This window comes from Lepidochelys kempii, chromosome 1, assembly GCF_965140265.1.
Source record: "Lepidochelys kempii isolate rLepKem1 chromosome 1, rLepKem1.hap2, whole genome shotgun sequence".
NCBI lineage: Eukaryota > Metazoa > Chordata > Testudines > Cheloniidae > Lepidochelys > Lepidochelys kempii.
The window spans coordinates 347,954,930-347,976,859 of NC_133256.1; the positions used below are offsets into that span (position 1 = coordinate 347,954,930).

General features: G+C 50.3%; 1 protein-coding gene across 1 annotated transcript; it reads right to left on the minus strand.

Annotated features, from left to right (window-relative positions):
* Positions 1–13,443: 13,443 nt before the first annotated feature.
* LOC140911174 (C-type lectin BpLec-like) lies at positions 13,444–20,809 on the minus strand. The gene is made up of 5 exons (XM_073343693.1): positions 20,699–20,809; positions 17,445–17,663; positions 16,923–17,060; positions 15,246–15,360; positions 13,444–13,511 (listed from the first exon to the last, which is right to left on the minus strand). The coding sequence occupies exons 1-5, from the start codon at positions 20,807–20,809 to the stop codon at positions 13,444–13,446; spliced, it is 651 nt and encodes a 216-aa protein (XP_073199794.1).
* Positions 20,810–21,930: the final 1,121 nt, after the last annotated feature.

The window sequence follows — 21,930 nt, forward strand, 5'->3', positions numbered from 1 at the left end:
ACCTCCACTGCCTTTGGGACGGTACTTATGATTTCCACTCTTTGGTTACTGATAGTACCTAAGTATTCAACTTCTCGTTGTACCAGCTGTGCCTTGTCCCAGGATAATGTAAAGCCTGTTTTCTCCACTATTCCCAGGACCAGCTTAGTTCGATGTTTACACTCCTCCTGGGAAGCGGCTGTTATCAGTATGTCATCCACATAAGAAGTAACCCACGGCTTATCCGAATCAGGGAGTTGAGCCCACACCCTTGTCACGTTGCATGTGCTGTAGCTGGAGCATCGTGGTATCCCATGGGGACACGTCGAAATGTCAGCTGTTTGTTCTGGAACGTACAAGCAAATCGAGACTGACTCTCAGGGGTTAACGGAACGGCAAAGAAACAGTCAGCAATATCCAATACAGAGAAACACTTAGCAGCTGCCGCTGTGCCAGCCGGTATAGCTGGGAGATTACTACGACTGGTGCCATCGGGACTATAGCTGCCTTGATTTTTCTATAATCAATTGTGAGGCGCCACCTTCCGTCCACTTTCCGCACAGGCCAGAGCGGAGAATTGTATGGACTTTGGCACTCCGCCACCACTTCTCGTTCTTTTAAATCCTGTAGCAATTCTTCTACATGCGGAACAGCTTCTGCAGGACAGGGATATTGAGGAACTGGTTTTACAAAGTCTCCTACTATTTCCACTGCTGCTTGTATGCCCCAATTCGGATTTCTTCTCGGCCCACACCACAGGGACCTCCTGTGTCCATTCGTTATCTGGTAACGCCACAGCTGCTATGGCTTTGCAAGCTCCTTTCCTTAATCCTCCTGAAATCACCTGCTCACTCACAATCCTGGTCTCCCTTTTCTACAGCCAACCTCCTGCCAGATCAATCATCCGTTTCTCCTGCTGTACCACATCTGCACCTAAGATGGCATTTTCGGTCATGCTGTTCCAGACCACTGCATCTGTCCAAAACTTACTGTGTCCTATCATCCATGACAGATTTTTTAATAAAATCCCTTTCACTCCTGTGCCCTGAAATCCAAATAAAGGAATAGTCTGTCCTTTCTGCACATCCCCCTGCCCCGATTTCATCAGATTTACCTCCGCTCCTGTATCAATTAATACTAGCATCCATTGTATGTTTCCTCCCGCCCCCACCTGCCCCGCTTCCACCTAAGGTCTAGGTGGGGCTGCAATTTAGCCACTAATGTCCAGTCTTGGGGGCTGGGGTTGCTAAGGGTGAGGCAACGCTACTGAGAGGTGGAGCTACCCTGATGGGAAGCTGCCACGTCCATCTGAGCCAATTCCTGGGTTAACAAGCCGTAAGGGCCTACCAGATCTCCGCACCTGTTCCCACAATCTCAACAGCCTTAGCCCCAGGTTGTGGCACAGGCTGTGACTTGGTCCCTGCCAAATCACTCACAGCATTTAACAAAACCTCTAAAGGCTGTCCATCTAAACAAACCAGATCTGCGCCTTTCTCCTGGAGCAAAGCCCATATTGGTGCTCACACTGATCCTCCACCGGACCCACCCCGTCCTTTGTTGGATCGTCCCACTCCACGTCTCATACCGGCATGATTAGGACCCCTGTAGCCTGCTTGGTGGCTCTAAGAAACCTCGCTGACTGCCTTCCAGGAGCAGCCACTTATTCTGCTTACGACCTTCTCTGCCTCCCGGGCCAGTTAATCAGTCCAACTCCTCTTGAGATCCTATAAACACCTTAATAGGTTCCCTGAAACCATCATATAACAAATCTGTTACCACCCCCGCTGGGCGCCTCCTAGAGGCAATACTTCCCCTCTTGCAAGCACAGAGTCTGAGTGTAGCAAAAGCCTTTTAATAACAGAGAGAAACAATGTGGCATTATGTTGGGGAAACACCCCCAACAGGATTCAGAACACAACCCATGAGCAAAAAACCCACCCCAAGCAAATTGGGCCATGTCCTTTCCCTTTGGTTCTGGAGTCCAGCAACCCCAAATCACCCAAAGTCCCAAAAGTCCAACAACCAAAAAGTCTCTGCCCCTGTTCAGTGCAGCCCCAGAGTTTGAAAGTTTATCTGCAGAGTTTTACCTCCCCACCTGGGTGGAGATGGAGGGAGGTTAAGGGGCACCTTACATGGTCCAAAGATGATCGCTCCACCAGCTGTCCCACAAATCACTCAGCTCTGCCAGCCGCCCCCATGAGCTGCTCCAGGCATCCCACAAACTGCTCCACTCCACCAGCCACTCTGCTCTGCCAGCTGTCCCCAAACTGCTCCGCACTATTTCTTCAGGCTCCCCCGCTACTTAACACAACACTCAGGGATTTCAGCTCTTAGTCAGTTCAGCTCTTTTGGGATTTCAGCTTGTAGTAGAGGAGCTTCAATGCTGGTGCACCATTGGCCCAAAGTGAATTCAGCTCAGCAGCCTGTAACTAGACTCCTAACGGAATCAAAATTAGCTCTGATATTCCACAGTGAAGAAAGTGCAATTAGAATGTAAGGCCCCCACCAGGGGACTCATACCACCAGGTATCAATACCTATCCCCAGCCATTTTCCATTCACTAGGAATTGGAATCCATGACCCTTGCCTAGCGAGTGCTGCTTAGGTGATGGTGAGTCCCTCCATCATAACAAAAGGCCACGTACAGTTCCACTGTCCTTGATTCACATAATCAGGATAATAACAGTTTATTCCTGCCCCAATAACAGAGAAACTAGGGCTCCTACAGCAGCCAAAGTGACCATCTAGGTGGGGTGGGAGTGTCTATGCAAAATGAGATCAGGCCCTGAAGTTCTTTTCCACAACCCACCATGACTCGCCACCAGATGTCAGGGTAGAGCTCATCCTGACTCTGCTCACATCGGTATATCAATGTTATGGTAGGTGGGCTGACTTGCTGCTTCACTCCCATACTTTTTGCCAGGTCATAATAACACCCCCTCCCTTTTGCCCTTCTTTTCCTCTTTCATATATTCATGTGGAGGTGGTAGGGCACTTGGCTTTACATATTCCTCCTCCTTGTCTTGCGCTTTTCCCCTCTGCCACTCCGTCACAGCATTTTCCCTATCCTCCTCGTCCCAGCGATTATGTTCAAAAGCCATGCTGCACATAGTTTTCCTAGCCACCAAAGCAGATTCCATCTTATTAATCACTTCAATGCATTTCTTATGATGCTCTTTTCCAGGTGGCTTTGTAGCCTGTTTAGTTTGTGCATCCATATCACATGCCAATTCCTGACAAATCTGAGTGAAAGTGGCCATCTGCTGGATGTTAGTTACATTTTGTGTCAGAGCAGTTTGCAGGTCTCTTTTCATCCCCTCATTTTGCAATCTCAGTTTCTCCAGCTCCTATTGCAAACTTTCCTTCTCCTGTTTCCAAATCTCCCGCTACTTGTTCACAGCCTGATACATAATCCACACAGCAGCTGTCAAGGTTCCCTCCCCACTCTGACAAATAATTAACAGCAGGACAACACCCTCAGGAACCCCCTCTAAGAACTGCTCCATTTGCATTAGGAGAGACAGATCTTCCAGAGATTTAACGCTTGCTCCTGATATCCAGACATCCCAATTTTTCACTATGTGGTTGGCGTGCCGGAAAAATGCCACGTCTGGTTTCCACGTTAGGGCTCTGAACCACTGACAGGCATGCTCAGGTGTTAGCTCCATTCTAATTCTGGCCTTTTTAAAAAAGGTTTGTAGCTGTTCTTGTGTTCCTTGGCATTTCAGCTGCCACCTCTGTTAGGGTCCACTGAGCTGAGGTATCAGCTCCACCATATACTGGTGTGGAGAGATGCTGTACCCAAGTCAGGCCCTTTTGAAATTTTCTAAGAAGGCCTCTGTATCATTGCCTAGTTTGTAGGTGGGGAAGTTTTTGGAATGGGGAGCGGTACCTGGAGAAGGATTGTTAGGGTTGTCTGGTAGACCCAGCTTACCCTTTCCAGAGCTAAGCGCTTCCGCTCTAACTCCGTCTCCAAGCATTTTGCCTGCATTTCCGCCTCCAAGCGTTTCACCTCTTTTTCCTCTCCTCTGCTTCCAACTCCAAGCATTTTAAATCCATTTGTCTATCATGTTCTTTCTGTTTTTGGTCATCCTTCAATCTGGCTAATTCCCATTTTTTCTGGACCTCACTTTCCATCATCCCAGCCTTCCTGCGCTTAGCCTAGCCTAACCCGAGAGCTAGTGTCAAGGTTCCTTCCCCACTCTGAACTCTAGGGTACAGATGTGGGGACCTGCATGAAAACCTCCTAAGCTTACTTTTACCAGCTTAGGTTAAAACTTCCCCAAGGTACAAATTATTTTACCCCTTGCCCTTGGATTTCCACTGCCACCACCAAACTTTATCTGGGTTCCTGAAAAAATGTAATTTGGACACGTCTTTCCCCCCAAAATCCTCCTAACCCTTGCATCCCACTTCCTGGGGAAGGTTTGGTAAAAATCCTCACCAATTTGCATAGGTGACCACAGACCCAAACACCTGGATCTTAGAACAATGAAAAAGCATTCAGTTTTCTTACAAGAAGACTTTTAATAGAAGTAGAAAAGGAATCACCTCTGTAAAATCAGGATGGTAGATACCTTACAGGGTAATTAGATTCAAAACATAGAGAATCCCTCTAGCAAAACCTTAAGTTACAAAAAAGACACACAGACAGGAATATTCATTCTATTCAGCACAGCTATTTTCTCAGCCATTTAAAGAAATCATAATCTAACACATACCTAGCTAGATTACTTACTAAGTTCTAAGGCTCCATTCCTGTTCTGTCCCCGGAAAAAGCATCACACAGACAGACCCAGACCCTTTGTTTCTCTCCCTCCTCCCAGCTTTTGAAAGTATCTTGTCCCCTCATTGGTCATTTTGGTCAGGTGCCAGCGAGGTTACCTTTAGCTTCTTAACCCTTTACAGGTGAGAGGATTTTTCCTCTGGCCAGGAGGGATTTTAAAGGGATTTACCTTTCCCTTTATATTTATGACAGCTAGAAAGAAAGAAAAAAAAAACAGCTTGTGAATTCCCTTGCTGTAACTTAACTACTCTGCCCTCAAGCAAAGAAAAAAAAAACTCCAGCTGCTCTCAACTAAAAAAAAAAAAAAAAAAACCTAAAAAATTGTCCTTTTAAAAAAAACCAAAAACACTCTCCTTGGTTTTCAAGTAGCGAAAAGAAAAAATGTGTCCTTTTAAAATCCTGAGGTCTGTGCTTCTGGTTCAAAATGATCCCACCGTGCTGCCACCATGTCAGGGTTCCCTCCTCACTCTGAACTCTGGGGTACAGCTGTGGGGACCCCCTAAGCTTATTTTTACCAGCTGAGTCTAAAAACTTCCCCAAGGCACGAATCCTTTCCTTGTCCTTGGACGGTATTTGCTGCCGCCACAAAGTGATTTAGACAAAAATTCAGGAAAAGGCTCACTTGGAGTCCCTTGTTCCCCAAAATATTCCCCCAAGCCCTTTCACCCCCTTTCCTGGGGAGGCTTGAAAATAATGTGAGTACTGACCAGACCCTTTGTCCCTAGGATGCTGAAAATCAAACAGGTTCTTAAAGGAAGAACTTTATTTAAAGAAAAAAGTAAAAGAATCACACCTGCAAAATCAGGATGGAAGGTAACTTTACAGGGTAATAAAAAGATTTAAACACAGAGGATTCCCCTCTAGGCTCAGCTTCAAAGTTACAAAAAGCAGGAATAAAACTCCCTCTTAGCATAGGGAAAATTGACAAGCAAAAACAAAAGATAATCTAACGCATTTCCTTGTCTTTACTTACAACTTCTGTAATTTTAGATGTATGTTTTCAGGAGATGTTTTTCCTGCTTGATCTCTCTCTCTGTCCAGAGAGGGAACAACAAAGAGAGCACAAACAAAATCTCTCTTTCCCCCACCCAGATTTGAAAGTATCTTCTTTCTTTATTGGTCCTTTTGGTCAGGTGCCAACCACGTTATTTGAGCTTCTTAACCCCTTCAGGTAAAGTGATTCTGTACCTCTGGCCAGGAGGGATTTTATGTTACTGCATACATAAAGGTTGTTACCCTTCCCTTTATATTTATGAAAGGGGGGAATCGACACCATTGTTTTGAAACTGGAGTCTCTGCAGGAAATATTGGAGATGGGCACTCCCTGCGTTTTATCCAGTAACAGCAATCACAATGCTTGGCACTTGCATATCATACATTTCAGATGGGGATGACAAACGTTAGTGAACTCATTACATGATGGATGACAAAGACCTCTTTGGCCACTGGATCCATCCCCCATCCCGGGAACAGAACTGTCACCATTTACATCCAAGATATTCCAGCAAATGTACTCAAGGCTGTATGTTTGTAGAGGGAGAGCTGCAACATCCCATGACCTAGAGGTCGCTGGACAAATCCTTCTTATACTAATGTGTACCTAAGCAGGTATTTATACAGCCAGTGTCACCACAGGACCAGAGTGCCTCTGGGCACACACTAAGGGAAGAATCTCTCTCTCTAGTATCCATCACCATGGTACTTAGGCACCTACAGTTACCATTCCAATGGCCATGGCAATAACCTTTGACTCCTGATGGTCCAGGAGTTCAAAGCCAGCCTGTACAACCAGAATCCCTCGTGGTGGCACTTTTGGGCTTTGTCTATCCAGAGAGCCCTGATCTACCATGGACCTCACAACATACCAGCTAACGCACCAGCCCTGATTCCCCATGCAAAGTCCACTCTTAGTTTGCTGTTGATTCAATCCAGACACTTTCTGCCCCAGCCTGCTCCATTCTCTCTTACTGTCACATGTCTGCTTCTGCAGTACCACTATCTGAGCTGCCCTTAGCCTGGGTATTTCTTTGTCTTTTTAATTTTTTTTAACTTCTTAATTTTTGTCTTTAATTCTACCATCTACTTATAAAGCTGCAGGAAGGCTCTGGGACCGGTACAGCTCCCAGGCTTCCGAAACCATTATCATGCTCCTGCATGAAATCTGCCAAGCTATTACACAAATCTACTTCCAGCTTTTCTTTCTCTCCAGGTGTTCCCTGTCCTTCTGACATATCTTTTACTCAACCAGGCTTTTCAGCCTGAGCCCGTAACTCAACAACGGAATGGGACTGTAAATCAACTCAAGGGCTATGGCGTGGAGAATTATAGGTTGCGACCCTGTTCTACTGCCCCCTTCACCTATTGCAACAAACAAAGAAACTCCCTTCCTCTACACCACTCCTGGCTAGCTTGCCAAAGTCTGTTACCCAGGGTTTTCAGAAAACACAGCAGGGGCAACTTAACTCTTTCATGTTAGGCGGTGTCACGAATAAATCAATGGGAACATAGCAATTCCGTCCGATAAAAGATTAACGCAAGTAAGCCTGCTTTATTTAAAACTGCAGTTTATTAGATTTAAGCACACAGACAGAAGCAATAGGTTTCGAACAGTTCAGATATTTACCTAAAATCTGGAATGGTATTGAGTCAATTAACAGCGGGTGCACAATGGCCAGTTGTTCGCCCACCAGGGAGAAAAGGTGTCAGGGAAAAAGTCTCTGAAGATGGCTTCAGAGGACTGTTGTATAGTACACTATATTAACTAGTTTTTTATAATTAACATTCACAAAACACATAGGTTATAATGACCCCTACTAAATTATTACATTTCCTGAGTTTCAATAAACTTTTATATTAAAGGTGCCCAGATTTAAGGTCTTTTGTTGATCAAGGCTTTTAGTTATACTTGTTGACGTTTTTTTAATTTTACTTAGCGAAAACTGCCAGCTAGTTTTAACCTTGCCTTTAAAAGCCTGTTTTTTAATTAACCCTTAACTATGTAGTTTTTTATTTTATTAAATGCACATAATACAGTTCCAGTTAGCTTAATTACATTCTAAAGTACACACTTCCCTTAAATCCAAAATAACACAGCAGCAGCAGCGCCGGAGTGACTGATGGTGGCAGAGCGAATGGTGGCAGCAGGGTCAGTTGTGCTCGATGCACGTCCTGGGGGTGGGTGGTGAACCCAAATTAAGACCCCTCTGAACTCTGGGTCTTTGATGACCAAGGACGGCCAACTGTGAGTAGGGTGCAGTGGAGAGAGAGGGGAGCTATGTGCTAACGGGACATTTGTTTGTCAGACTTTCCAACCACAAGATGGGAAACTGAGGCAAAGGACACTGCCCAGAGTACTCTGGGGTTGGGTTGGCTTATGATCACATGTGTTTGAATGTGGTTGTGGTGTTTTCCCAAACTAATGCTGGGTTCCCTTTCCCTATCAATAGCAGTTCTCTTTGGTTACACACAGATTCAGTGCCTGTGAGTGGGGAAGCCTCCGGGATGGTTATGAATGTCCGAGGATGGTGTTTAATTTCCCTAGATTACTGGGTGGGGGCTTGAGCTGGTTCTTTGTGGCAGTGTTAAGAGGAACCCCCAGATATTGAACCTGTCTGTGGGTGCTGCCGACTCCACCTGGCTGAAGGATGAAGTTACATTGTGGTAGGCCATGCATAGAGGCCCCACCCATGCCGGGGCCTGTTGTGTTAATTTAGATGGAATGTATAGGCGAAAGGTGTTAACATAACCCAGTCGCTGTCCAGCACTGAACAGTGTTAAACAAGGTCCAGCGGTGGGTATTTAGCGACCTCAACCAGTTTAGAATTGTGGCATATACACTATAAAATTCCGAGCAGAGTTAGAAATGGATTGACCGAAACACAAAAAGGAAAAAACCCAAATGGGAGCCAGGAGTATTGAAATGTAGTGTTAAGCAAGGCTTTTATCTTCACCCTTGTTCCCTTTCCTCTTAGCAGCAGAGACCGTGTAAAAGGTCCCCTCCCCGCCCTGTGTGACAATCTCTGCGGTGGGATGAAAGGTGGTAATAACTGTCCTTTTGGGGAAGAAGACGTTAGGTACAATGGGCTGGAGCCGGCGTTGGTGCTGTTGTTAAAGTCTAATCCTGGTTCAAATCCCAGGTGGTGTTTGGGATTCAGCCAAAGCCCCAAAAGGAGGTGATGTCACCTGGGTCCCTCTCTCTGGCCTGATCTGGTTACCCCATCTCAAAAAAGATATATTGGAATTAAAAAAGGAACAGAGAAGGGTAACAAAAATGATTAGGTGGATGGAATAGCTTCTGTATGAGGAGAGATTAAAATGACAGGGACTTTTCAACTTGGAAAAGAGACGACTAAGGGGGGATATGATAGAGGCCTATACTATCTTGGCAGGTGTGGAGAAAATGAATAAGGAAGTGTTATTTACTCCTTCACATAACATAAGAACTAGGGGTCACCAAATAATTAATAGGCAGCAGGTTTAAAACAAACACAAGGAAATATTTCTTCACACAACGCACGGTCAACCTGTGGAACTTGTTGCCAGAGAATGTTGTAAAGGCCAAGACTATAACAGCGTTCAAAAAAGAACTAGAGAAGTTCCTGGAGGATAGGTCCATCAATGGCTATTAGCCAGGATGGGCAGGGAGGGTGACCCTAGCCTCCGTTTGCCAGAAGCCGGGAATAGGCGACAGGGGAGGGATCACTTGATGGTTCCCTGTTCTGTTCATTCCCTCTGGGGCACCTGGCACTGGCCACTGTCAGAAGACAGGAGACTGGGCTAAATGGACCTTTGGCCCGATCCAATATGGCCGTCGTTATGTTCGTATGACCGGGGTGGGGAGCTCGGATGAGCTGCGGATTGAAACGCTGCCTAAAGAGCAGCGAGAGCCGAGGTGAGCCCCTTCGGCTAGGTGCGTCCCCCGTAGGCATACTTTGCCTACTGTATTTGCTGGGGCAGGTGTGCACTGAAGCCGTTTCCCCTGGCTCCCTGGCTCTCTCCCCCTGCCTGGAGTGGTACCTGGGCTGCCGGTGCTGGGGAGCGGGGGAGGCGGGGAGATGGGCCAGGTTATCGGGGGAGCCCCCCTGCTGCCGCAACGATGCGGCCACTCCAGCTCCAGCTGCTGCAGAGATGCGCCTCCTGGTGCTGCTGCGGCTGCCTTCCTCTCGGGGCGGCTTCTGCTGCTGAGGGCATGGCGCATGCCAGGCTCCTGCTCCCCGCCCCATTCCCATATCCCCTTCTCTTCCCCATCCCCCTTCCTCTCCTCACCGCCCCCTGCCCCAACCCCTTCTCTCCCCTCTGCCCTATCCCACCCCCATTCCCCACTGTCTCTCCCCCCCGTCCCCCTTCCCCCAGCACCTCTTGCCCTGCCTCCCCGCCCCCGCCGGGCACTCACCTTTGTGCAGCGAAAGGGTGGGCACTAGGACCCAGGAGGCCATGTCCTGCTGCAGAGCAGAGCACCCAGCTGGAGAACAGCAGCTCCATCCAGCCCCCTCTGCTGGGGCAGTGGGGAGTTGCACGTGACCCCCAAGCAGCCCCCCGCCCAAACTCTGTCCATCCCCTCCCTGTCTGTCTCCCAACACGGCAACCAGCCCCCAGCTGGATTCCTCCCCCGTCCTGGCTGAGCAGGGGCTGGCGCTGATGAGATGGCGCTCCCTGCTCTCGCCGGCCCCCGAGGCCGGTTTCTTCGTGTTAAAAAGGGGGAGGGAAGAGCCCTCCCGATTCCGGCGCCCCTGCCTCTCAGTGCCGGATCCCCAGGAGTCTGCTACAGCTCTCAGCTACGGTTCTGCAGGCTCAGACTTCCACGCCCTGATGTTCACACAACAGCTAGACACGACCCTGCTTGGAGGAGCTCGGTGTCTGAGTGGAGATGGGACCAGGAGGAGATGGGTGGGCCAGAAGAGAGAGGAAACTCTGGGTATTGCAGTTATCTGGAGGTAAACCAAGTCTTGTCCTAGGTCTTAAGCTTATGATCAAGTAAATTGGTTAGTCTCTAAGGTGCCACAAAAAGAAAAGGAGGACTTGTGGCACCTTAGAGACTAACCAATTTATTTGAGCATGAGCTTTCGTGAGCTACAGCTCACTTCATCGGATGCATACTGTGGAAACTGCAGAAGACATTATATACACAGAGACCATGAAACAATACCTCCTCCCACCCCATTCTCCTGCTGGTAATAGCTTATCTAAAGTGATCACTCTCCTTACAATGTGTATGATAATCAAGTTGGGCCATTTCCAGCACAAATCCAGGTTTTCTCACCCTCCGCAGCCAAGCTCTATGATACAACCGCATTTGCTCCAACCCCTCAGACAGAGACAAACACCTACAAGATCTCTATCAAGCATTCTTACAACTACAATACCCACCTGCTGAAGTGAAGAAACAAACTGACAGAGCCAGAAGAGTACCCAGAAGTCACCTGCTACAGGACAGGCCCAACAAAGAAAATAACAGAAGACCACTAGCCGTCACCTTCAGCCCCCAACTAAAACCCCTCCAACGCATTATTAAGGATCTACAACCTATCCTGAAGGATGACCCAACACTCTCACAAATCTTGGGAGACAGGCCAGTCCTTGCCTACAGACAGCCCCCCAACCTGAAGCAAATACTCACCAACAACCACATACCACACAACAGAACCACTAACCCAGGAACCAATCCTTGCAACAAAGCCTGTTGCCAACTGTGCCCACATATCTATTCAGGGGACACCATCACAGGGCCTAATAACATCAGCCACACTATCAGAGGCTCGTTCACCTGCACATCCACCAATGTGATCTATGCCATCATGTGCCAGCAATGCCCCTCTGCCATGTACATTGGTCAAACTGGACAGTCTCTACGTAAAAGAATAAATGGACACAAATCAGATGTCAAGAATTATAACATTCATAAAAGAGTTGGAGAACACTTCAATCTCTCTGGTCACGCAATTACAGATATGAAGGTCGCTATCTTACAACAAAAACTTCAAATCCAGACATTTAGGCTTAAATAGAGACTGGGAGTGGCTAAGTCATTATGCAAGGTAGCCTATTTCCCCTTGTTTTTTCCTACCCTCCCCCCCGACGTTCTGGTTAAACTTGGATTTATGCTGGAAATGGCCCACCTTGATTATCATACATATTGTAAGGAGAGTGATCACTTTAGATAAGCTATTACCAGCAGGAGAGTGGGATGGGAGGAGGTATTGTTTCATGGTCTCTGTGTATATAATGTCTTCTGCAGTTTCCACAGTATGCATCCGATGAAGTGAGCTGTAGCTCACGAAAGCTTATGCTCAAATAAATTGGTTAGTCTCTAAGGTGCCACAAGTCCTCCTTTTCTTTTTGCGGATACAGACTAACACGGCTGCTACTCTGAAACAAGTCTTGTCTGTTGTCTCTGTTAGGATATAGATATTCAGGCCTGTCTGTAAAGGCCTATACTCTAAGAATTTAGGTGTATTCCTATCACTTGGCTAGTTAGAGGTATAAAAGAAAGAATCAAAATCACTGTCTGCCAGTGTAAGGGCCTTCTCTTACTGTGACAGTCTGAGGCCCTGTTCTTAGGCTAAGGCCTTTGGCTAAGCGACAGAGGCAGCCATAAGCTGGGAAGTGAATGGTCACATCCTCACATTCCAAACTAGTCACATTGAAATAAGGTGCTATTGGGCTGTTAGGAATTTAATCCTGTCCTTATAGTGCCTATCACCTCCAGAGAAAGGGAAGTGCCTAGAAGCTGTAAAAGGAAATTGAGGTTGATAGTTTTCTGTCTGGTAAGAACTCACTTATCAATAGACATAGCTGGGAAACTCTTATGTCTTTACAGATGTAGTTGTGAAATCCTCACTTCTGTATTGTTTTGTCATTATAGTTCCCACTTTGCTATTGTTTATTGGCATGGTCTCTGTCTGGTTCTGTGATTGCTTCTGTCTGCTGTATAATTAATTTTGCTGGGTGTAAACTAATTAAGGTGGTGGGATATAATTGGTTAGCTAATCCATGTTAGGATTGGTTAGTTAAATTTTAGTAGAATGATTGGTTAAGGTATAGCTAAGAATATTACTATATAAATTAGGGGCAAACAGGAAGTAAGTTGGGATTCGAAAATAAGGAAAAAAGGAACTTGTATTTAAGCTTGCTGGAAGTTCACCCCAATAAACATCGAATTGTTTGCACCTTCGGACTTCGGGTATTGTTGCTCTCTGTTCATGCGAGAAGGACCAGGGAAGTGAGTGGGTGAAGGAATAAGCCCCCTAACAGTCTCAAAGGCCAGGCCCATCCTGCCTCCCTCTGGGGGTTCCCTTCTTCTCCTCGAGTGGGATCTGGGCGCCTCAGGACACAGTCAGAGGGGGCTGGATGGACGAATCTATGCAGGGGCCAGGATTGGGACAGAGGAGACACACACAGAACTGCATGCTCAGGAAAGTTTATTCTTGTGGTGGGCTTCTGTCACTGAGGGGAAGAGAGGGAAGGGGCAGGAGTGTAACTAGACCAGAGACACTTGGGGGAAGAGAGTTGGCAGCTGGGGAAGTGAGATCTGGCCTCTCAGGGAGGGAGAGGACTGTCCCTTGATGCAGCAAAGGCATCGGAAAGTCTGGAACGTTGCCTGATCGTGCCCAAGGAGCCCAGTTCTTTTGCATCCCAGGCGCTGAGCTCCCCCTTAAGGTGCAGGCGAGCGACTCCCCTCGCTAGAGTTCATACTGGCAAACATAGCCGTTTTTCGTATGACAGTCTTTATCATTCCAGTTCTTAAAATCTAGAAGGCAAAACAGAAATCACTGGGGCAGGGGAAGGGCGAGTGGGGCCATTCCTGCCCTTACAGTGACAACCCCCCTCATTGCACCCTGCTGAGAGAAGACCCCAGCTCCCGTGCATGAGGCTGCAAGGATGAGGAGGCTGGAGATGAAGGCCCATGTGCCTCAGACAGGGACAGGCTCCATTGTTCCCTGAGGGACGCTGAGTCAGCGTAACCATGGAAGACCCTCTTCTATTGTGTTGGAAAGTGTCTGATGAGAGCAGGACGGGGCCTCTTGGTGCTAGGTGCTGTGTCCACACACACTGACAGAGTATCCCTGCCCAGAGAGCGCGCAGTCTAAATAGACAAGAGGTGGGAGGGGAAACTGAGGCATGGAATGGGGAAATGAGTTGCTCAAGTTTACCCAACAGCTCAATGACAGGGCTGGAAATAGAAGCCAGGTCTCCTGTGTCACAATCCCTTACCTGTCCTCTAGACCAGGCTGCCTCTCAATCTGTGACTGCTGTTCCGTCCCCACCAACGCCCCTCAAAAGGCCAGAAAGGAGAGCACAGAGCCCTGGCCAGGTGCCAGCGGGGAGACAAGCTCAGGAAGAGGGAATCTGGCTCGCTCTGTGCTGAACGAGCCGGCCCTACCTCCATCTCCTACACATCTGGGTTTGGGCATGGCCCAGCGGCAGCATCTCTTCCCAGGGGACAGCACTAAGGATTCGGTTTGATGAATTGCTATGAATTTCACCCTCTTCCCCATTCGCAGAGCCACACAGCCCCGGGAGCGCTATTCAGAAACGGTTCCCACACTTGTTTTGCAGTAGTTTTCACTTCAACTATTAGCTGTGTGTGTGATTGGTCATGCAGGTCACATGGCACTGTTCCCACTCCAGGATTGGACGAGTGACACTTTTAAGTAGGGGACAGTGGGGGGAAAAATCCTGCCCAGTGTGAGTTTGTGGGGAAAGGAGCATTCGTACCAACGCTGCTGAACACTCAGACTCGTGAGCATCGGATGGGTGGGCGAGTCCGTGTGACTAGCGTGGCCCATGAAGAATGAGTCACTCATGAATTAGTGAGTGAGCTTTCCCTGTTCACGCAGCTCTCCGTCCTATTGCCAGCAAATGAGACGAGACTTTCAGCCCCGCTCCACCCCCCTATTTCACTCCAGCGACACGGACAGCAGGAAGCGGGCTTAATGGCCAGCTGAGGATTCTTCTCACATAGGAGAGCCCAGCAGAGAGAGCTGCCCTGCCCAGCCCTGGCCTCCCCAACATAGGGGACAGGCTGGGGTGTGTCTGAAGCCCCTGTGCTCTGGCCGTCCAGTTTGTTACTGCCACTGTCAGAGCAGCTCTGGGGCTGCTCTAAATTGTCCTGGGGCCAAAATAGCCCCTGGCTGACTCCAGAATCAGAGTGCCAAAAGCCACCGAGGCACCAACCGAAGGACCCAGACCCCACCTACATGGCACCTAGTGGGCAATAGCTCTGCTCTGGTCTTTCGTTTCAACTGATTGTCTGGGGCCAAAGGTACTGGATGGCCTTCCTCTGACTGGAGCTGAGCCTCAGACTGGGATGCTTGCAGGAGGAGTTACCAGGTGAGGGGAGAGGGAGTGGCAGTGTGAGCTGAGGGAGAGAGGCAGGGTGACAGGACAGGAGGCCATCTCCGCAGAGAGAGCTGGAGTGTGTGGCCAGGGTGTGTGTCTTGGCTTCTTTGTTGGTGCATGTGTGTTTGAACCGACTGCTTACCCGTGTAGCTCAGCAGCTCGACACAGTACTCGACACCATTATCATTGTTTGGTTCCCCGGCGTTCCAAGCCTTGTAGCGATACGGGGAGCCATCTGTCCACCTCCAGCGTCTGTTCTGCAGAGACAGGGGAGAAAGGTTGTGGGGTCCCACGGAGAAGAGACCTTGGTGACAAGGCACCATAGAAACACCTAAACCCAACACAGAAGTGCCCTACTTAGGCAGTGGGAGAGAGTCGGGGAAGGGCCGTGGGGCAGTCAGTGGGGAGAGACCAGCTCAGGGGGACAGGACCTGGAGACGCTGATCTAATAGTAACACAGCACATGAACGTCACCTTCTACCTTCCAAGCCCGTTGCTTGAATTAATGAATTACCTGGTTATGGAGCAGAGTCACTCTGGAGTGTGTTCTAGTCCCTAAACCCCATAGGCAAGGCCCGCTGGGGGGCACTAGTGGTTTTAAGGTGGGTGATCTCCTCCTGCTTAAGCAAAATAAAAGGGCGTCTGTGATGGAGATGCTGGATGGATCAGGGAATGGGACACGGGACCTTTTCCCCTCTAGTGGGCTCAGCGTCAGTCTGACCCCAGGTTAGCAGGACTGATTAGCTCAGTAGAATCAGAGAAGGGGACACAGGCCCTTTCTTCTCTAGGGGTGCTGGCTCTGGCCTGGCCTCAGCTCATGGGGGGACTAGCTGGCTTTGGGGGTCAGAGAACTAGTTCCAATCCAGTGCCAGGTTGTGGGGAGCTGGATGCCTGAGGAGACTAGAGAACGGGACACAGAGTCTCTCACTCCTCCTGTTCTGAGTCCAGCCCAGCCTCTGGTCTGGGGAGGGGGATCCAGGGCCTGAGTCTGTGCATGCTCGGGGAGCCTCCTGACCCCAGCGCCTCCCTAGCGGTGGGGAGGGAGAGGAAACAGATGGAGACAATGCTTCAGGTGGAGCTTGGTAAGTTTACGAAGGGGGTGGCGTGACAGAGATGGCGTGACGGGGTTGCCGGCCATAGCACGGCCTGGACTCGGTGACCCGAGAGGTTCTTTCCAGTCCTCTGTTCATAATGACTCCTTCCTCCACTGGGGCTCCTTCCCAGCCTGTGACGGCTCCCCCTTTGTTTCCCTGCCCTAAGGAGCTGGGGGCTCTCCTACAAAGAACCAGGCAAGGACGGGATCCCCAAGCTGAGGGAGTGACCAGCAGTGTTGGGGCAGCTTAGAGGTCAAGGGGGAGCAGAGGCTCAAGTCTTGGGCAGGAAAAAGTGGCTGGAAAACTTCGTCAGAGTGGAGTGGAGACGGGATGCGGGGTGCAGCGGGAGGGCACGGCACATTGCATGAGCTGGCAAGGGGGAAGGGAGATGGGTCAGTAGTTGGAGAGGCAGGTGCTGGTCAAAGGTTGGTTTGATGACCGGAGAGACCAGGGCCTGGTTGTATTTAGCAGGGAAAAGCCAAAGGGGAGTCAGAACCTACAGAAGGATGGAGATGGAAAGGGTGCGGGAGGGCAGGGGTTAAAGATGGAGTGCATATGGGAGAGTCTGGTGCCCATGACAGGGGAAGGGTGTAGGAGTGGGGGAGGGAGCTCCTGGCAGCCCCTATGAAGGTCTCATGGGACATGGTCTTTGCACAGCCCCTGGGAAACAGAGTCATGGAGAGGGTGAACAACTGCCAGAGGCAAAGCAGGCTCTGGGCACTCACCTCCCGGGGATCGTGCAGTCCGATCCAGACATGATTCTTGGAGCCTGACTCGGTGATGTATCTGGCCACCGTGTTCCCTTCTGCACCATGGAGAATGGAGGCGAGATGGGCCCCTTTGCGGTGATATTGACACTGCACCTGGGGCAGGGACATCAGCGAGGCCTGTTACCCCCCTGCAGGGGGCGCTGTTTGGCAGGCAACAAGGAAGGGCAGGGCCCAGTCACAGGAACACACAGCTAAAGGAGGGAGCTGGGCGTGTTTTACCCCTACTGAGTGCTGAATAAAAAACTCCCTGTGCCGGGCTTTGCCCTCGGGCACCCTCTAGGAGCCCCTCACCCCTGAGCTCAACCCTGGCTCCTCCCTCATCCTCCTTGGCCCGCTTCTGCACCAGCCACGTCACTTCTGCAGCCTCCCCACCCATCCTCTGCAGGGGTACACACTGGGGCTAATGGTGATGTCACCAAACCCCTTCAGCCCCTGCCCACTAACCCACCCCGTGGATCCCTGAGAAGAGCCTCGTACCTCAGCTTCTGACCAGGACACCTTTTCAGGGAAGAACCCATAGCAGCGGCCTTGGTAGAGCAGCCATTCAGGGAGACAGGACGTGGCTCCTATTCCTGATCCGAGAGAGGGGATGGGACAGGGAGAGAGAACAGTGTGGTGAGAGGCTGTTTCAGAGAAGAGAATGGGAGCAGAGGTGCCAGCTGTCATCATTCCAGCTTTTCCAGTTCTCCCCAAATCCTGTGAACGTTTGCCCTCTCTCAGAATGGCCACTATCTCCTATTACTTTCAATAGGGCTGAAGCCACTTTCTTAAAACAGCTGCCCCTCCCTTGCCACCTTTGTCAGTAGCAGTGAGGCTGTTGTACTAATAATTACCACCGTCTCCTCTCCAAGGGGACAGGAGCTGGGCTGTCCTCAGTGAAGATGGTCTCCTCCTATCTTCTGTGCAGGAGCACTGGGGAACCTGACAGGGAGAGGTATCAAGGGGGTTGAATCAGAGTACACAGGGACTGTGGGGGTGAGAATGGAGAGCACTGGGTGTCATGGGACACTGGTGTGACTAGGAGCAGAGGGGAAGTTGGGGGCATTGGAGTATAGTAGAGGCTGAAGGGACACCACTCACTGATTTGCTAACCTAGTGAGGAGGGCTTTGAACTAGGTTCAAAAGGGATGGGTGACAAAATCCCACAGGTGACCTTAACAGAAGGCCAAATGTTGGTGGGGGACAAGGGAAATTACAATGGGGTCATAGGAGCAACAAGAGGGAGACCAGTGTGGGCATCTGCTGTACATCTCAGATGTCTATACACACATGCAAGGAGTATGGGGAGTAAATGGAAGAACTGGAAGTATTAGTATTTAAGCTAAATTATTACTTAATTAACATCCCGGGGGGATAAATCTCCTGACTGGAATATTGGTAGAGAGAGGTATAGCTTGTTCAGGAAGGACAGGCAGAGAAAAAAGGAAGAGGTGTTCCATTATACATCAAGAATATATAGTTCTGAGGTCCAGAAGGTGAGAGGCAGACCAACTGAAAGTCTCTGGGTAAAGATAAAAGGGGGAAAAAAGAGGGGTGATGTTACGTTAAGGGTCTACTATAGTCCACCAAATCTCGGGGAGAAGGAGGTGGATAGGGTATTTCTAGAACAAATAACAGAAATATCCAAAAGACAATATCTGGTACTAATGGGGGGACTTCAGCTTCCCAGATATCTGTTGGAAAAGCAATATGGGAAAACATAAAATTTTCAAATCGTTCTTAGAATGTATTGGGGATAACTTCTTATTTCCTAAGGTGGAGAAAGTAAGAAGGGGAAGAGCCACATTAGACTTCATTCTGACTAACAGGGAGGATTTGGTTGCAAATCTGAACTCTGAAGATATTTGGGTGAAAGTGACCATGAGGCGAGGTCTTAGCTGGAGTTCTGTGTCCTGGTCTGGGTGCCGCACTCTCAGAAAGACGTGGATAAGATGGGGAGAGTCCGGAAAATGAGAGCAACAAAAATGCTAAAAGGTTTTGAAACCTGACCTGTGAGGAGAGGTTAATAAGCTGGGCTTGTTCAGTCTAGAGACAAGAAGACTGAGGAGTGAGCAGAGAACAGTCTTCACACCTGTTACGGGCTGTTATAAAGAGGATGGTGATCAATTGTTTTCCGTGTCCGCTGATGGCAGGACAAGGGGTGGGCAAACTATGGCCCATGGGCAGGATCTGGCCCACCAGCCGTTTTAATCTGGTCCTCAAGCTCCTGCTGCGGAGCAGGGCCTGGGGCTTGCCACGCTCCAGCTGGGGAGTAGGGTTGGGAGCCACTCCATCCTGCTTCCAGAAGCAGTGGCATGGCCCCCTCTGGCTCCTATGTGTAGGGGCAGCCAGGGGACTCCGCTCTGCACACTGCCCCCACCCAAAGCACCACCCCCACAGCTCCCATTGGCTGGGAACTGCGGCCAATGGCAGCTGCAGGGGCGGCGCCTGCAGACAGAGCAGTGAACAGAGCCACCTGGCCATGGCTCTGTGTAGGACCCAGAGTGGGGACATGGCCAATGCTTCTGGGAGCCCCTTGAGATAAGAGCCACCTGGAGCCTGCACCCCTGAGCCTCTCCTCGCACCCCAATCCCCTAATTCCATCCCTGATCCCTCTCCCCACCCTCTGAACCCCATGGTCCCAGCCCAGAGCACCCTCCTACACCCCAAACTCCTCATCCCCCGCCCCACCCCAGAGCCCGCACCCCCAGCCAGAGTCCTCACCCCCTCCGCACCCTATTCCCCCACCCCAGCCCTGAGCCTCTCTCTTACCCTGAACTCCTCATTTCTGGCCCCACCCTGGAGCCTGCACCCCAACCAGAGACCTCACTCCTTCCTGCACCCCAAACCAAATTTTCTGAACATTCATGGCCCCCAATACAATTTCTATTCCCAGATGTGGTCCTTGGGCCAAAAAGTTTGCCGGCCCCTATGCTAGGACAAGCCGTAATGGGCATAATCTGCAGCTTGGGAGATTTAGGTTCGATATTAGGAAAAAAAACTTCCCAACTCTCAGGGTAGTGAAGCTCTGGAAGAGGCTACCGAGGGAGGTTGTGGGTTCCCTGTCAGCGGTGGTTTTTAATAACAGGTTGGAAAAACATCTGTCAGGGATAATCTAGTTTTACTTGGTCCTGCCTCAGTGCCAGGGGCTGGACAAGGTGACCTCTGCAGGTCTCTTCCAGCCCCCATTTCTATGGTTCTCTGATAGCTGAGGGCCCAGAGAGGGCAGGGAAGGTGGGGGGAGGGATTAGGAGCATGTGGAGTAAGTGCAGAGATTGGTGGGGATAAGTAAGGAAGGGGGGCTGGGGGAGAGAAATAGTCTGTGGGTCCCAGGACTCTTCTTTGGCAGGGAGGAGGGGGGAAGGGTTTGGATTATCCCAAAGCAGAAGGATTAAGTTTACGAAGAGGCTCCATTTTGAGCCCTCTGAAAAGAGATGGAGGTCACTCGTTTGGGATGTTATTGGCACAGTCTGTTCCCTGGTTGGGATGCCTCCCCCTCACCCCGGTGGGGAGAGTCACCCCGTAAGCAGGAAGAGGAGATGGGGCGGGTCTAGCTCCCAGCCTGTCTCTCACACTCAGCCCCAGGAGGTCTCAGGGATTCCCTCTGCATTCAGAGCCAGGGGCAGCAGGAAGCAGCCTCGCCCCTTGGGCAGGGGCTGAGCTGCTGGCTGGGGTTGGCTTTGTTGGCTGCTTCCACATGGTGGGGCTGGGGGCCCTGGGTGAAATAAATTCACTTCCCATCAAGGGCAAACAGAGTCCGGGGTCTCCAGCTCCGAGGGGCCGGGCAGGGACTCACTTTCCAATGAGGGGTTAAAGATGAGGCAGCCGAGGAGGCAGAGGCTGAAGTAGGTGACTGGCCCCATCTTCTCGCTTCCCCTGTGGAGAAAACACACAAGGAAGATGGGGCCACGACAGCCTGAGATGCGCCCCAGAGCAACCCCCTGCCATCCCTCATGGGGCATTTCAGTGCTTTGGAACTGGGGCTGTTTGCTAAATGGCCCGACTAGAGAGCCAGTTTAGTTTTAGAAACATGGAGTCCTCTCGTGTTATCACCCAGCCCCTGGTCCACGAAACACCCACTGCCCCTGCCCCTGGGGCCTTTCCTCCACTAACAGGTGTTTGAATCACACTCATATTTCCAGCTCCAGGGAGATCGAGTGTCTGGAAAGCTAACACCATGTGGTTGGGGCGGGGAAAGGAGGGCAGGGGTGATAGTTACTGCACCTCGTGATGGGGGCTGGGACCCCCGTGGCACTCTGACTGGGAGAAGGTGTCCAATGGGAGAGCTGCCTTGCAGAGTGATGCTCCAGCAAGGACTGGACACAGGACTGGATGCTGGGTCAAGCTCTGGGAGGGGCAGAGGGCTCGGCACGGCTCTGCAGGGCATGAGGGTACTACATGCAGGGCTGTGCTGGGTGGGAGGAAGGGGTGAGACAGAGACAGCCGTGGATCAGGGGACTCACCCAGGGCACCTGCCCCTGTAACGGATCAGCTGCTGCCAGCCACCCAGCACAGGAGGAGGAAGAAGCTGGAGGAATGCAGGGTCTCACCTGATTGTCTCTCTGCGTAGCCGCTCTGGTGCAAGGTCAGTTCAAGTGCAGCCAGCATGGGACATTGGCCGTGCCTGGGGCATTTATAGACCAGTCCAGGGTAGGAGGGGCCCAGGGGTGAATACTGAACATGCAAATCTGTGCTGATGACAGATACAATAATTTACAGCCATGGCAAACAGAGATAAGAGGAGCCCTGACACACCCACCACCTGGGCTGTGAGCAGGAGAAAGTGCTTGTCAGGGCTCAGATAACAGATAAAATAAGAGCTGTTCCCTCCCCCTTGTCTGTCAGCCCTGAGATCAGTGTTGCTGTTGGGAGCCATCATGCCCGGACCCTGACTGGCCCAACTGCTCCCGTCCATCTTGTCCAGTGAAAAGTTCTGGGCAGATCCCCAGGGAGTGTAAATCATAGAATTATAGAAGATTAGGGT

Bases quoted from the DNA above. Each gene is read 5' to 3' on its own strand.
- LOC140911174 (XM_073343693.1), bottom strand. From the start codon at position 20,809: ATGGGGCCAGTCACCTACTTCAGCCTCTGCCTCCTCGGCTGCCTCATC. The intron at 17,061-17,444 runs GTACGAGGCTCT...TCCCTGCCCCAG, and splicing joins TGTCCTGGTCAGAAGCTGAG to GTGCAGTGTCAATATCACCG. The intron at 15,361-16,922 runs GTGAGTGCCCAG...CTGTCTCTGCAG, and splicing joins GACTGCACGATCCCCGGGAG to AACAGACGCTGGAGGTGGAC.